Raw genomic sequence first — 16,901 nt, forward strand, 5'->3', positions numbered from 1 at the left:
AGTGGGTACAAGTCCTAGGTTCAAGTCCTAGCACCTGGAGTGGGTGGGGAATAAAACAGAAAGAAGAAAAGCAAAAGCAAAAAGAGAAAAAGAAACAATTCCGAATGATACAAAGCTAGGTAAAGGTAGACATATTTTCTGTGAGTTTGAGACAAGCCTGGTCTACAGTGACAGCCAGAGCTACGCATAGAACTCCTATCTGGGAAACAGAAAGAGAGAAAGAGAAAGAGAGAGAGAGAGAGAGAGAGAGAGAGAGAGAGAGAGAGAGAGAGAGAGAGAGAGGCTTTCCACTCGTGTGCCACAGAGAGCGCACAGAACATCTCATTACCTTCCTCTGAGTTTTCAGTAAACCTAAAATAAACTCTACTTTTTAACAAAAAGCAAGCAGAACAGGGCAAGTGTAAGCTAAAGATGGTTGTTCGCCTGTGAACAAGATACAGAGTATGAAAGTGCATGGCAATGTTGTTCACAGCAGCAGGTAAATAAAGCTAGTTAAAACAGTAACTACTACTAATGTAAGAGTAGCAGCAGCTCTGAAGGGAAAGGCATCCTGGCAGTTGGGAGTCAAGGTATACCACAAACTCAGATGGCACAAGCCACACACATGAAACATACTGGGAAAGACACAAGAACTGAGCAGGGGGCAGGCTTTATATAGGGTTTCTTGGTGGGGAGATGAGGTGGGGAGAATAGGGGGTGGTGAAGTCAGGGGATGGAGGGAGAGCTTTCCAGAGTGGCCTGGGATTAGAGGGATTTTGCTGCCTGATCTTGAGCTTTTTTTCCAGGGTGGGGCCTGGCTGCTCTCCTATATAAAGACTGTCATTAAGGCCCCTGTCTGGGGGTGGGGGGACATAGATAAGAACCAGTGAAGAAATCAAGTATCCAACAACAGAAAAGATGTAACATATATAGTACTCAAACAAGTGAGAACTATATAGCAACACAAATCAATAAATATTACTGTGGCAACAATTAGCAAAGACAAATCTTTAAAATGTGATGTTGAAGCTGGTGGTAACAGAGAAATCCTGTCTCATCCTCCCCCACCCCAAAAACACAAATAAAATATGAGGTTAAATGATAAAATTAAACCTTCAAAAATATATTTAGTATAATTTTTTTTCAGGACAAAATTCCTCTGTGTAGCTGAACCTAGAACTCACTTTGTAGGCTAGGCTGGCCTCGAACTCAGAGATGCCTCTCTGCCTCTCTGCCTCTCTGCCTCTCTGCCTCCTGAGCACTGGATTAAAGGTGTGTGTCACCACCACCTATCTAGTATGATTTCATTTATAAACAGTTTTAAAAGTCTAATAAATAAATTCGACTTTGAAAGTATGTTATGTATGTGTTGTATTATGAGAAAACTAGAAAGAAAAACAAAGGCAATGATTAAGAATCGGGGCAGCACTTTTCATCCTTGGGGCCTGAATGAAGATACGATTGGGAAGGATGCAAGGGCACTGCCATTTTAATATTTACAAACCTCTGTGAGGACCACAGGAGTGCTGATTTAAAACAGTGCCTTATGCTCTGTGTCTTGCCATTTGCTACAACTCCATGTTTTTGTTTAATGTATAGGGCAGACAGAGAAAACAAGCCAGCGAGTGGCATTGCTTTACCACCAGAAAGCCCGGTGCTTCCAGTTGTCAGGAGGACAAGCGCCACATGCCTTACTCTGACACGGAGCAACTGCGCAGTCTAATATCTATGCTCTCCCTCATCCCAGGTACCTGGCCTCTGATGGTATTCATCCCTTAGACTTCACATTCTTCTTCAACACCACGTTTTTCTGTTTGCTTTCTTGCTGCCATGGACGGTGTCATGCTCGCTTGGCAAACTACCCTTTCCAGTAATACTTAGCCCAGGCCATGTTCCTAGTCAGCAATGCTTTCTTTGCTCTCCGGCCATTTACCAATGAGCAACACGCCAATAGCTCTCACTGTGACCTTTTTACCCTCCCGCTTTTGGCTATGGTTTTTATTTTCCTGCTCGCAGAGCTCAAATCCCTTCTCTCTAGTTCTCTGATGTCTCAGCAGTGGGGGAGGGGGAGTGGTCTTCCTGTCCAAAGCCCTCACACTGGAAGTGTGTGGTTGACCTTCATCTTCTTGTTATGCCACCTGAGCCCATGCTTACAGCCTCAGTAAGAATTAAAATGAGATTCTCTAAGGGATGGATCACATGTTAAAAACAGAGAGGGTTCAGGTTTTTGTTCTTTTCATGATGAGCTAGAGGGAACAGATGTTAATATTTGATGGCATCAGATATTTAGGGGGCAAAATATCAGACCTTTTGATTTAATGAAAAATAGCATTAAATTATTATTATTATTATTATTATTATTATTATTATACTATTTTGAGGATTCAACCTAGAGTTAGCTCAACAAACATTAGAAAAATAAAGCGGAAAATGTTTGGAGATACCTTTCAGTTCTAGCTTTCTGCAACACAATTCTAGCTCATTAAAGGGAAAAATCATAAAAGAATGAAACCCTGTTCTTTACATCGGCAACGGTAACCCTGGAGGGTATGAAGGTGAAGGACTCAGCACAGGTGCACAAAGACAGGCACTGATGAGAGGAAATGGAAAAGCTCACCCACGGAAGGAAGTGGATGAGGAAGGGTGAATTTAATGAGTGAGCTGCATTTGGATACGCTGAGCTTGCTTCAGTCTTCTGCCATGCAGTGGGTGACTCTGGTTAATAATATTTCACTGAATATTTCTAAAATGCTAGGAGAGAGGACAGAGTGCTCCCAACCCAAAGAACAATAAATGTCTGAGATACTAAAAATGGTGATTGATTCGATATCATAATTACACAGTGTATACATGCACAGCAAGAGCACACCAGGCCCTATACAAATGTGCAACTACCATGGGTCAGTTAAAAAGGTCAAACTTAAGAAGGAACCAGGAAAGGCCTTAGGGGACAAAAGAAAACAACAACAAAAAAGTACCTGAACCTGCAAGAAGTGGAAAAACTCAGTGAAAGGCTCTAAAAATTAAATAAAGCAAAAGAAAAAAATAAGCAAATCAAAACAAAATCATGGCCACCATTTTCCTCCTGTATAATGCTGTGTTTAACAAAAGGGAGTGAGTAGCAGATATCTGCATGGTGTACTGAGTGTGAAAAATGCTGGCCTGTTGCATCTCTGAACCTCCTGCTAAGAACCCAGTCAAATCTTCTCTTCCTGGGGAAAAAGTAGATGGATTTTATGCATACAGTATTGGCCAATTAAAAGCATCGCACTTTCACACTAATTCCATTCAGGTCAACCACTTGAAAAAAAACACATACCTTTTTGACTTAAGGGCAATAGCTACAGAATAATGTATATTAAATTAAAAAATGAAGACAAATCAGACATCATCTTGGGTTTATGGAGGTCAAAGTGAGTCTTAGTTTGAATGCAAACTAGAACTAGGAAAAAAAGCAGAAGTCTATTTTAAGCTGACAGTATTTCATTTTATACTTCCCACAGGCAGTACTGCAGAGTTCTAAACTATGGCACATAGTAGCATTAACTTCTAATCATGAAAATTCCCTTAGAGTATCTTTAATAAAGATATAAATTTATTTTGTCCAAAAAGTTGAATGGTAAGGTTTTCCACTGTTAAAAATTTATAGTGTTGTAGCTTTGATTTCATATTTCCTATATAACTATATATAGCTCGATATTTTAACTGGTTATTGTTTGGTACTTTATGCATTCCAAATAATTAAAACTCAAGTGCTGGAAGTTATGAAATTCATACCCTGGCCTGCAGCCATTGCTGGCTGTGCATCTCTAACCTGCCTTCCTGTTTGTAACAAGGGGCTGTAGGGAGTGGTCCCTGAGCCCCACTCGCTCTTAGGAAAGTAGTGCTCTTACCATGGTTGACCAGAGTGCTTAAATAGTCATGATACAAGTCTGCATTGAGAGAATTTTTTTAATTTTAGCCTATTTTTATAAAATAAGCCTAGCATATGGACTCCTTATAAACTAATTTTTAAAACAAACTTATTTTGCAGAATTATCAAATATTCCCTTATTCCTTACTTTCTCTGGCATCTAAATTCATTTTTAAAAATAAGAAATGACTTTTCAGGAGTGAGCTTATAAAGATCCTCTCATTAAAGAAATAGGCTCTTAAATCCAGGGGCAACACAGAAATGCCATTTAGCTGCAGAGAAAACACACGGTAACTCATGTGCCATACCCTTCTTGCCAGAGGCCTTTCCAGGAAGTTTGTGAACTCTAGAAGGTGTGGCTGAAAGGCCAGCTGAACAGCCAACCCTGCCTACCACATGGCTGCCCACTTCTCCACACCCAAAGTGCATTGTCTGTGTTCTCCAGGAGTCGGAGGCACTGATTGGCCCTGCTTTGGGGATTGCACAAGTCTGGAACCCCAGAGGCACTTGCCGAGGCAGCTGCTAACACTTGGCAGGGGTAGGTGGGTTGGCAGTGGTTTCCAGCACGACACATGGATTGTATGTTATTTCAGATTGTGCTTTGGCATCTGGGCATTCGTGTTCACTCTGCAGCAGCCCACAAGTGACAGCATTGTAGCTTCTGCTCGTGCCCTTGTTAACATCTATCTTTCAAGTGCATGATGTCATGTAGATGGAGTTTCAGGGCTTGTCCTGAGGCTCAGAGATGATCATGTTGAAACAGCTCCAGGATTTAGTTGGACACTTCTTGGGGCCACTCTGTGGCTGATTAACGGTTATTACAAGAAATTCAGCTTTTAGTTGATTCAGCCATTCTAACAAAAATATGAATCTTAAGCAAGAACCATGTATTTCTCGAAGCTGCAAAGCTTGAGATAAAGGAACTGGCAGCTTTGGAACCAGCGTGGTGGTTCATAAGTGGTTCTTTCCACTGTGAGCTCTCATAGTAGAAGAAAGAAGGGGCCTGTCTGGAGTCTCTGGTATAAGAGTGCTAACTTCTCCACAAGAGGGCTGATCCACTCTCACAACTTTATCATCTTCCCAAAGCACCATTTCCCTAGCACCACGACACTGAGGATTCAGTCCCAACATGAATTTGGGTGTGAGGCACACTTAGTTTACAGCAAGATTGATGCTGAAATTCTCCAGGACTATGCTCTTTGACATATGCACTCAGTCGATCCTTTATTCTATCATGTCATCAAACATTGTTTGAATAAGAAGTGTAATATTGGCCAGGTACTGTGTAAGAACCACCATCCCTTCTCTGCTGTCTCTCATGGAAGACAGATGAATGATTATGATTACTATTATGGTCTCTTTGAACACTAAAGAGATCTCAGCCTGAGTCCGATGTTTGGGGGGGGGTCCACAGGGTGGAAGAGGAAATTCAATACCTTCTAGTTGTCCTCCGACCCACATATGTGGGTCATTGTATGTGCAGACACACACACACACACACACACACACACACACACACAAACACTGGCAGTTTCCTAAGTGAGCCACACAAGGGCAGTATTCAGAAATAACAATCAATTTTAAATCAATCATTCAGTTAAAACTGCAACTTTGGTTTAAAAAAAACTCTCTAAGAATTCTCAGCTGGACAGCGGGGCACACGCCTTTAGCCCCATCACCCTGAAGGCAGAGGCTGATGCATCTCTGAGTTAAGACCAGCCTGGTCTACATTCCAGGATGGCCAGGGCTCCACAGAAAAACCCTGTCTTGGAAAAAAAAAACAAAAACAAAAACAAAATGGCATGAGTAAAAAGTAAAAAGTAAAAAGTAAAAAGTAAATGGCATGAGATATATTCACTAGAGCATTTGGTGTGGTGTTTAAATAGGAAGGCAAAAGGAAACACCTTCTGGAAGCTCCTAACTCTGAGGCAAGAGTGGTGATGACAGAGGCTGAAAGATGGCAGAGACAATACAAGACGTTCCCTGTTCCTCCAGTATTCTTATTTCTTGAAAAGAAAATGAAGGTGCCTACACCATTTTAAACTCGTATTCAGAGAATGATCCCTAGAAGCTAAACTACCACTCACTGGGTTTGGCAGCAATATTTTAGGAAGCTCATGTATCAAACCAAACTACCTTAATCCAAAACCTCAAATTCACATACCAAATCATTCGTGCTTTCCTTTTGAGCCTTACCATCGAAAGCACTGGGATGTCAATCACAGAGACAACCCCATCCCCACTCCCACACCAACTTGTGAAGGCATTCTGAGGACTGGCAGTCTTGCTACCTATATTCTTTTGTTCTTAAAAAATGTATTTTTATTTCAAGAGTATGAATGTATGTGCACTGTATGTGTGCTGGGTACTCACAGAGGCCAGATGAGGAAGCTGGATCTCCCAGAACTTGTGTTGAGACTGATGCGAACCTTCTTCTGACTTCTGAAAACTGAATCTAGGTTCTCTACAAGAGCGCCAAGTGAATGTTCTTAACCACTGAGGCATCTCTCAGCCCTTGTATTGTTTCTTTTTAAAATTAGCCTGGTCTATCTCTCCATCTCCAGTGTCTTTTCCCGTCCCTCTCCACTACCCACCCAACACTCTAGCCATGCTGATCTAAATGTAATCCCTGGAAAAGGGGGCCTGAAAATAGAAACAGCAGGACAATCTGAGCAATTTCCTAGGGTTCAGGATGGTCAGGTGAGTAAGGCATAAACTCACAGGATGTTTTGTTCTTATATGACAGACAGGTCTCAGATACATACCTCATGACTGATCGTGACTCATCCTTTGTCTGGTCAACATTCCCACAAAGCACACATGCCTTCAGTCACATGCTTTCCCTGTGGGCTGTCAAGGTGCTAATGATCTCCCACCTAAACTATGGAAATAGCTTCTAATCCTCCCCACTGGGCCCGTCTACATGAAAGCCATAATTGTCTTTCTATAATGCATGTCTTTTCATTTAAAGAGAAAGTTCCTTACTGTCTCCCCATTGCTTACAGTGGATTCCAGTTAGAGCAATATCCCAACCCCCCTACAGTGTAAGTATGGGATATGGAGTGGTGTGGTTGAATGCCCCCTCCAAAAAACTTGTTGAAATGTTTAACTGCCATTATAGTCTTTGCCTTTTTCATGGGTTCTTTTCTCTTCCACCTTTCTCCACCACCCCCTTTCCACCCTTTCAATCCCCTAACACTAGATAAAAGAGGGAAAAAATAGGGGGAAAAGGAAAGAGATCCCTGAATAATGCCATGGGCAACAAAGAGGGTGATGTTATTGTTAGATACCCTGATGGTGAAGATCAAACTTGCCCCAAGGAACTCAGCAAAAAGTAGCCTAATTTCTTCTTGTTTCTTTTTTGCACATGACTGCTTCACAAACTGTGACCAATACCAACCAACAAACAACAAACAACCCACACTCCCTCTCAGGGCCTTAGTACTGATAGACCCCCCTGAAAACTCCCCAGAATGCCAAAAGTCACAAAACCATGGAAACTATCTGCAACTGACAAAACTGTGCCTACGCTAAAGCACGTGACAAATTGTAGTCAGCTGCTGTGAAGCAGCCCCAGACCCCCACACTGGTGATTAAAATGGAAACATATTCTTATAGTATTTCTGAGTTTTTTAAAGAATTCAAAACTCTAAAATTGTTACTGCACACCATCATGATGGCTTTGAGAAAAATGACCTCCACATGTAGGTTAGTTATTAAAAATGCAATGTGGCCCCTTTCTTCAGTTTGCTCCATCTCTTTTCTCTGATATATGTTAGCTTTGGCCATGTCCTGTTGCAACAAGAAAGTCCTCATGGTATGTGGCATTAGGTCTCAGATTTCCCAGTGGGCAGACTGTAAGTCAAATGGACAGATACTGTTTATAATTTGCTCAGTCTATAGAGTCATATTAAATTCAGCAAAATTCAGACTAAGATGTCAGGCTACATCACAGCCACTTCAAGTTTTCAAAACAGGAGGGTGTATGAAATCATTATTCGTACATAATTTTCATACCATAAAAATTCTCCTATGCTCTCTCAGAAATGGGTCTGTATCATATCTCAATTATGCCAAGAAATCAAAAAGGTGAGAAGCCCTTGCTACAGAGTAAAGTCCAAATTCTTAAGGAATGCTTTAAAGGCCAATGTAACATCTTACCTATTATCTGGTGTTGTAGAACGCTATCCTCTAAGCATAAGAGCTGTCATCTACAATAAAGCAGTTGTGGCTACTAGCAAAAGACTCTTGATTTAAAGCTCATCCACACATTTTCAACTTGGGGACTAGCTCAGCATTCATAATCCAAGTCACGTATAATTCTATGAGGCTGTGTATCTTTTTCCCATCCTTCTCCCCTTATCCATTCTGCACCAGTCACACCTTAAGTCTGTGAAGCCATATTAATCTTGTTTTATAATTCTAAATATGTGGATTTAGTTTTAAAAACGATGATGATGAGTGTGTGTTTGTGTGTGTGTGTGTGTGTGCGCGCGCACACGCGCATGTATGCTGTGGCACACTTGTGGTAGAGAACATTTTGGAGTCAGTTTTCTCCTTCCATTGTATGCAGGTTCCAGGTACAAGACTCAGTCTCTAGTCTTGTGCAATAAGCACCCTTTACTCACTAAGTCATCTTGCTGGCCTTGAATTTACTTTTAAAGTTACAAATACAATGTTCATTCATTTGAACGTTTTTAAAACTTGGAGAAATCTCAGATTCCTTTTTGTGTAGTTTACAAACTAATAGGAATTTCTCGACTCTAAGCCTTGCACATGTTCAAGGCCCACCTGGGTTGCAGGATGGGTTCAAAGGCAACCACCTAATGAGCTCCCATGTCAAAACTATAAAAGCTCTAGGGATCTATCTCAGAGGTGCCACACATGTCTACCATGCACCAGGCCCTAGGTTCAAGTCCTACTACTGAAAAAAGTTTTCTTAGAAAGCCATAAATTCATAATGTAAAATTTTCTTGAAAAAGTCTTATTATCTGGTGTGCAATGTACTCTGTTAAAAAGATTCTCCGTGGAAATCTTGAAATGTAACACTTTAAAGCTATGACGTAAATCTTTGTGGAAAAAAATCATTAAGTCTAGGTAATACATTTTAATAATTAAAGCTGCTCTAGAATGGATTCTATAAGCCATGTGTATTTTTTCTGTGTGTCCTGTGTGTGGTGTATGTGACACGGGCTCATACATATGAGTTTGGAGGCCAACAGTTGACATCAGGTGTCTTGTTATATTGTCTTCCACTTCAGTTTTGAAACAGGGTCTCTTCACTGGACACAGGGATCATCCTTTTGTCTCGACTAGGTCTGGCTGGCAAACTCAGGGATTCACTCATCCCTACCTCCTCTGTGCATCTTTTCTGTTTATTTTCTCCACTATTCACTTTACATAATGATTGCAGAACCTCCTCTCCTCTCCTCTCCTCTCCTCTCATCCCCCCTTCATGTAGCCCATCCCCTTCTCCTCTGATAAGGGTACCAATTCACCCTGGCACATCAAGTCCCTGCACATCCTCTCCCACTGAGGTCAGAAAAAGTGATCCAGTTAGGGGAACAGGATCCACAGGCAGGCCACAGAGTCAGGGTCAGCCCCTGCTCCAGTTGTTGAAGGACCAACATGAAACCCAAGCTGTATATCTGCTACATGTGTGAGGGATGTGCCTAGCTTTTAAGAGCACTAGGGATTCAAATTCATGCCTATATGTGCACAAGCACTTTACACACTAGACTGTCTTGATAGCCCACCTTTCTGACTTCTATTTTTCCTATGAGACAGCCAGGGCTATGTGAGAAGTCATTATATAGTTGGCTTCGAACTCACAAAGACCTACCTGTCCCTACCTCCCAAGCATTGGGATTAAACGTGTTCAACACTAGACATTGTGACTTTAACAATTTTAAGAATTATATCCAGAGAATGTTCTCATAGCATCACTATGGAGCCTTAAAAAGCTAATCAGCCAAAAACCCAGACTATGCTGCTTTCACCACACAGCCTCTGACTGTGTTAATGATGTTCGTATTTCCTTAGAGGCTGAGACCCAAAGTCCTGCCCAGTCCTGAACAACAGCTCATAGATTAGTCACAAACTTGAAGCATTCCTTTTACTGTGAGCTGCACTGAGACAGAGTTCATATTGACTGCTCAGTTTCAAGGGAGACCAAGCATTGCTTGGTTTAATTAAAGATACAAAGTTCCTTAGTTTGATCCAAGTATATCCTATCCCTGATATAAAACATGTCTCATTATGAAAAGACCTGATGTATTTTTAGCATGATCTTTAACTTGGTCAATTAAAATCCAAGAAATTTCTTTTAAAATAAAAAAAAATTCCACTATTCACTGGAAGTGGGAAACTCATGTACCTGATTCATTAATTTAAAAAATACAATAGTAACATAATTTTTAATTACTTCGAAAAAAGGAGGTCATGTTCTGGTTAAAGGGGATCACACAATGATATGATGACTAATGCTAATCAAGCCTGAACCTAATTTGTTATTAATTTAAAAGGAAAGCTACATTTGGCTCTCACTTGGGCTTTGCTATTAATCATGCTCATGTTTTGGAGCTGAGGTCAGGTTTTCTTTGTAACCTCAAAGAGCAGTCCTCCAACTCCTTTAAAAAAAAAAAAAATCCCTTTCAGACAATTCATCTTCTTGAATGAGAAAGAAGACAGGAATGTTGAATGAGGTTAAGTAAACAAAGAATCTGTCACATAAAGCAAGTTTAAGCCCAGTAAGAGCAACCATGCAGGACAAACAGAAGCATTATTCTTTGGAAAACATCATTCTTTAAGCAGTGTGTAATGACATCCTCCCCAGAGACAGCCCCTGTGAGGGACAAACTACTTGCTCAGAAGTCAGCTTCTAGGCTTCGAGCATAAGATTCGTGGCACTGCCCCAAGTCAAACTTAAGTTTGACTATTATGTTTTACTATTATTATTAAGTCTGCTATTATGCAGAGCTCAGTGGGCATGTCCTTATTCCAAAAATGGGTGCTCAATACATTTTCCATTTTCAAGTGAGAGATTTATCAGCCTCAACTACACTATATGTAAGATGACTTATGCTTTCAGTCCAAGTGTAACATTTTCTTCTGCTCAAGCAGAAACCATGGGCTGCATTTCCAATATTATCCGCTGCTGTTAGCCCCTGAGGACGCGATTGCACCTAATTACAGAAACATTGTTTTACTTAGGCAACCGGATTGTGGTTTCTGTGTTAACTGTTTGAAATATGCTTAGACAAGAAAAATATAAAATGATGTTTTTCATGTAAAAACATGAAATTGTGTTTTTCAAAAATCAAGTAAGTTTAATGAATGCATAGTCAAATGAAGACCTCTCGTGGAAGATTCTGGAAACTGTCAATGCACTTTGAATTCAATGGAACACAGAAGAAACACACCCAGAGCAGGAGAGATCATAATTATGAATGGTTTATTTAGCAAAATAAACTTGAAGAAAACTTTCTAGGTAAAAACATGAGAATCACACCAAAACTTGAGTTCTATGTTCTTTGGTATTGAATTTCAAGATATAAAATAGTTTATTTTGAAAACTTTAGCTGTTGGGTCTATAAACATTTTACATAAAAGGGAAAGAGAATACAAAATTATTTGTTATTGTATTATTTATCAAAAAGCCACAAATCACATCCCTGCGTTGACCAACATCATCAAAAAGATGTTCATTTGTATCTGTTTCCTGCTAAAAAAATTTTAGTTCCTTTATGATCTTCTGCTACCATTTTACTGTGTGATTTCCCAGGTCCTAGATATCGGTTCCCATTATATTTTAACAGTCTGTGTTGCTTGGAATTATGTGTCTCCATATGTTCAATAATACAGAATCTGGAAGCTCCTAACAATTAAATTAATGATAATAAAGTCCAATTCATTTTTTCTTAATATTAACAGAAATATGTCAAAAAAACAGGCATTTTTGTCTCTTCTAATAGCAACCGGTCAGTCAGTCAAGCCAAACATTCCCAGAAAGAAGCACGAGGGGTCAGCCAAAGCTATTTTTATACCTTAGGTACATGCTTTGTGTATCTAGTTCAGAGTTCTCTGGGTGTGAAAACATCTTCCCTTGAATTTGCCTAAATAAACCTAGGGGAGAAATCATAACAAATTAGGATGATAATGAAATGCTCCTATATATTTCACAATCATGAAAGGCTTTGGTGTTAGCACTGAGATTGAGAACAGGAGGAATACAACCACAATAAGACACAGCTATCTATTAGGAGAACTGCATAAAGACACCTTTGGCCATGGAGGCTCTGAGCCCTCTGGAAATAAGTCAGTTGCATAGCCAACATGACAAAGAAGATGGCAATGTTCAGAATCAAGAAGAGTCTGGTGTACGAGGCCGACAGTGAAGGTGCTCTGTTGTGACTTGTCACCATCCGCGCCTGTCCAAAGCCATCTTTCATGGAGCCCCCGTTTCTATGCTTCTCATACGTGACATCAGCAAAATCCAAAAGGTCTTTCATTTCTTCATCTTCATCTATAGGCTGTTCTTTCTGTGCTAAAATCTGAGCTTTCTGTCGAATCTTCTTCTCATTGACTTCAATCTGTGCAAAAATATCAGGGACGGCATCCACAAACTTGTAATGCTTGCCGGTCCTTCGGCTTTTCTTTGACTTGCCTCGCTGCTGCCGCTGTTGCTGGGATATAGCAAAGATCCTGTCAATGGCCTCCTCTGTCTGTCTCTTATCCGAAAACCTCAGTAGGCGCTCAGCAGTCTTCCGAAAGCTAGCTGTGTTCTGGACGCGAGACAGGATCTGCTTCTCAAGCAGCTGGAACACGGGCTTAAAATGCTGCAGATTCCGTTCCACAATAGCAGCGTAATCTTTCACTTCCGGGACAGTGGTGCTTTTGATGGCTGAACTCTGGTCAAACAGGATTTTCTGATGATCCGCAATGACCTGTGCAAAGGCAGACTGCCCCGTGTTCTCACCTGTCCACAGGTAAGTTGCGTAGGCATGTTCGCTGGTAGCTACGAACACATCCAGCCGCTGAGGGTCACCGTGGATGCTGAAGCTCTGGACATCCACAGATGGCCCTATGAAGAGGTAAGCTGCCCTGGTGATGGGACTTCGAAGATGCATGGTGACATTCACATAATTTGTTCCATTGTAAGGATAGCCCCGAGGATACGTCACTGAGGCAAAGGTTGCTTTCTCGCTATAACCAGTATCATCCATCCAGTACATTTTATAGAGACCATCTCGCTGCCGGATGAAAGCTCCGTGGACCCCATCTACTACTGTCTCCTCAAAGGGGACATCCACATTGTGGAAGAAACTAGCTGCTGTCTCCAGGGGACTCTCCTCTCCCAGGTGTATCTGGTCTACAAGGAGGAGAAGTTGTGGGTGGAGGAGGATGAGATTCCGATGAATGTTCTTCAGGTTGAGCATGGGGTTATACGCTCCTACACCTTCTCCTCGGATAAAAACAACCCCATCCTTTTCCTCTGCTGCAATTACTCTCCCCTGACAGCTGGCTGCCAGGTCATGCTTGTATTTTGACCATTTTGATGAGCAATCTTCTGTGACCTGACCCTCCCAGGGAGAAAAGCAACTCTTTGACACAGCTGGAGAAAACATTAGTACATTGTTAAAGAAGGTGTACTTCGGCCCATAGAGGGCCTCGGTAATGAATGGCACACCGTTGGGGGCAAAAGTGAAAGAGTTTTGGTCAGGATGCTCATGTCCTGCATTAAAATTTCTCCACCCTTTGATCCATTCTTTATATTTATTTCTGTGGACAATGTCATATATTGCACGCCCCCCAAGCTTTCCTGACTTGAAGGAAAGGAATGATCTGTTGATTTCTGCAGGTAGTGCACTTCCATAAGTCACAACACCCCAGTCTTCAAAATAATGCAATGTCGGGGTGCCAAAATCCAGAGGTGGAACCGACTTCAAGCTGGCATCATACCTGAAGGAAATAGATTTTTAAAAATTAAACAGTTTTCTGATGGATGCAAAAAGTCACAAGAACTATAAAACGACATTCTAATATGGTTGCAAACACAATCTACAGATGCTACCTGGGGCAGGGCAGAATATCAGGGACACGTCACAAAACACTGTCAGATAAACATATGCCAGGTGGGGCACTGGGGACTTCATGAAAACACACTGTAACCCTTGTTAATGGGCTGGAGAGGGAAACTAACCACTAACCTGCCACTAACCTCTACTTGGATATTCTACTAGGCAATTTCAGAGTTTCCATCCAAACTGCTGGGGCTCATAGATTTAAACATTTCAAACTAATTCTGGTCAACAGGTTCCTATTCTAGAGAATCCCATGTTAGGCACTGGATCTGAACATCCAGCTGGACCTGCACCAAAGAGTTGTTCTACAGGAGCTGATGATCAGTCTGGAATCTGTTCCTCTGTCAGATGTTTTCCCTCTAAAATTATAAAACATGGTAGAACTTCAAAGAGGAGACACAATATACAGTGAATAGCATACCAAAAAATATAAATGGATCAAATAGCAAGAAACAAACATTAGCAAATTTAAAACTTGAGGCTACTGCAGAGGACAGAAAAAAAGGTTTTGGTTTGTTTTAACTTGTGATCAGAAATAGCTTATTTTTATTTATTTTTTAAAGGTTAGCAGCCTTGGTAGCATTTGCCTTCATTTTTTTAATTGCATTTTTTATTTACATTTTAAATGTTATCCCATTTCCCAGTTTCTCCTCCAGAAATCTGCTACCCGGCTTCTGTGAGGGCACTCCCCCTCACCCACCCACCCACCCATTCTCTCCCACCTCCCTGCTCAAATATTCCCCTACACTGGGGCATTGAACCCTGAGAGGACCAAGGACCTCTCCTCCCACTGATGCCCAACAAGGCCATCCTCTGCTACATATGTGGATGGAGCCATAGGTCCATCCCTGTGTTCTCTTAGGATGATGGTTTAGTCCCTGGGAGCTTTGGGAGACTGGTTGGTTGATATTGTATTCTTCTTATGGGGTTGCAAACCCCTACAACTACTCCACTCATATCTCTAACTCCTCCATTCCCCTGTTCTCAGTTAAATGGTTGGCTGCAAGCATCTGCCTCTGTATTTGTAAAGCTCTGGCAGAGCCTCTCAGTAGACAGTTGTATGAGGCTCCTGTCAGCATGCACTTCTTGGCATCCACAATATTGTCTGGGATTGGTGTCTGTATGTGGGATACCTACCCATGTCGGGCAGTCTCTGGATGGCCTTTCAGTCTCTGCTCCACACTTTGTCTCCATATTTCCTCCTGTGAGAATTTTGTTCCCCCTTCTAAGAAAAGTCTGGAGCATCCACACTTTGGTCTTCCTTCTTCTTGAGCTTAATGTGGTTTGTGAATTGTATCTTCAGTATTCCGATATTTTGAGCTAATATCCACTTATCAGTGAGTGCATCCCATGAATGTTCTTTAGTGATTGGGTTACCTCACTCAGGATATTTTCTAGTTCTATCCATTTCCCTAAGAATTTCATGAAATCGTTGTTTTTGATAGCTGAGTAATATTCCATTGTGTAGATGTACCAAATTTTCTGTATCAATTCCTCTGTTGCAGGACATCTGGGTTCCTTCCAGCTTCTGGCTATTATAAATAAGGCTGCTATGAACATAGTGGAGCATGTGTCCTTGTTATATATTAGAGCATCATTTGGGTGTATGTTCAGGAGTGGTATAGCTGGGTCGTCAGGTACTACTATGTCCCATTTTCTGAGGAACCACCAGACTGATTTCCAGAGTGGTTGTACCAGTTTGCAATCCCACCAACAATGGAGAAATGTTTCTTTTTCTCCACATTCTTGCCAGCATCTACTGTCACCTGAATTTTTGATCTTAGCCATTTCACTGGTGTGAGGTAGAATCTCAGGGTTGTTTTGATTTGCATTTCCTTGATGACTAAGGATGCTGAACATTTCTTTAGGTACTTCTCAGCCATTTGATATTCCTCACTTGACAATTATTTGTTTAGCTTTTTACCCCATTTTTAATAGGGTTATTTGGTTCTCTGGAGTCTAACTTCTTGAGTTCTTTGTATATATCGGATATTAGCCCTCTATCAGATGTAGGATTGGTAAAGATCTTTTCCCAATTTGTTGGTTGCTGTTTTGTACTAATGACAGTGTCCTCTGTCTTGCAGAAGCTTTGCAATTTTATGAGGTTCCATTTGTCAATTCTTGATCTTAGACCATAAGCCATTGGTGTTCTGTTCAGGAAATTTTTCCCAGTGCCCATGTGTTCGAGGCTCTTTGCCACTTTTTCTTCTATTAGTTTCAGTGTATCTGGTTTTATGTGGAAGTCCAAGATCCACTAAGACTTGATCTTTATACATGGCAATAAGAATGGGTTGATTTGCATTCTTCTACATGCTGACCTCTACTTGAACCAGCACCATTTCTTGAAAATACTGTCTTTTTTTTTTTTTTTTTTACACTGGATGGTTTTAGCTCCTTTATCAAAGATCAAGTGGCCATAGGTCTGTGGGTTCATTTCTAGGTCTTCAAGTCTATTTCATTGATCTACCTGCCTGTCTCTGTACCAATATCATACAGTTTTTTATCACTATTGCTTCGTAATACAACTTGAGGTCAGGGATGATAAATCCCCTAGAAGTTCTTTTATTGTTGAGGATAGTTTTTCGCTCTCCTGGGCTTTTTTTTTTTTTTTTTTTTTTTTTGGTTATTCCAAATGAATTTGCAAATGGTTCTTTCTAACTCTGTGAAGAATTGAGTTGGAATTTTGATGGTGATTGCTTTTGGTAAAATGGCCATTTTTACTATTATTAATCCTGCCAATCCATGAGCATGGGAGGTCTTTCTATTTTTTGAGAGCTTCTTCAATTTCTTTCTTCAGAGACTTGAAGTTCTTGTCATACAGATCTTTCACTTGCTTGGTTAGAGTCACACCATGGTATTGTATAGTATTTGTAACTAAAGTGAAGGGTGTCATTTCTCTAATTTCTTTCTCAGTCTGTTTATCTTTT

At 40.9% G+C, this 16,901-nt stretch overlaps 1 protein-coding gene across 6 annotated transcripts in view; it reads right to left on the minus strand.

Moving 5' to 3' along the window:
- Positions 1–11,328: 11,328 nt before the first annotated feature.
- The window catches only part of Dse (dermatan sulfate epimerase), a 78,686-nt gene continuing 73,113 nt past the window's right edge, over positions 11,329–16,901 (minus strand). For all 6 annotated transcript variants that reach the window (NM_001108933.1, XM_008772900.4, XM_039098904.2 and 3 more), the window contains one exon: positions 11,329–13,852. In NM_001108933.1, the coding sequence (NP_001102403.1) occupies positions 12,094–13,852 (1,759 nt within the window). In that variant the 3' untranslated portion in view covers positions 11,329–12,093. The remainder of the gene's footprint in view (positions 13,853–16,901) is intronic.

The sequence above is a fragment of the Rattus norvegicus genome, chromosome 20, assembly GCF_036323735.1.
Source record: "Rattus norvegicus strain BN/NHsdMcwi chromosome 20, GRCr8, whole genome shotgun sequence".
In the NCBI taxonomy this organism is placed as follows: domain Eukaryota; kingdom Metazoa; phylum Chordata; class Mammalia; order Rodentia; family Muridae; genus Rattus; species Rattus norvegicus.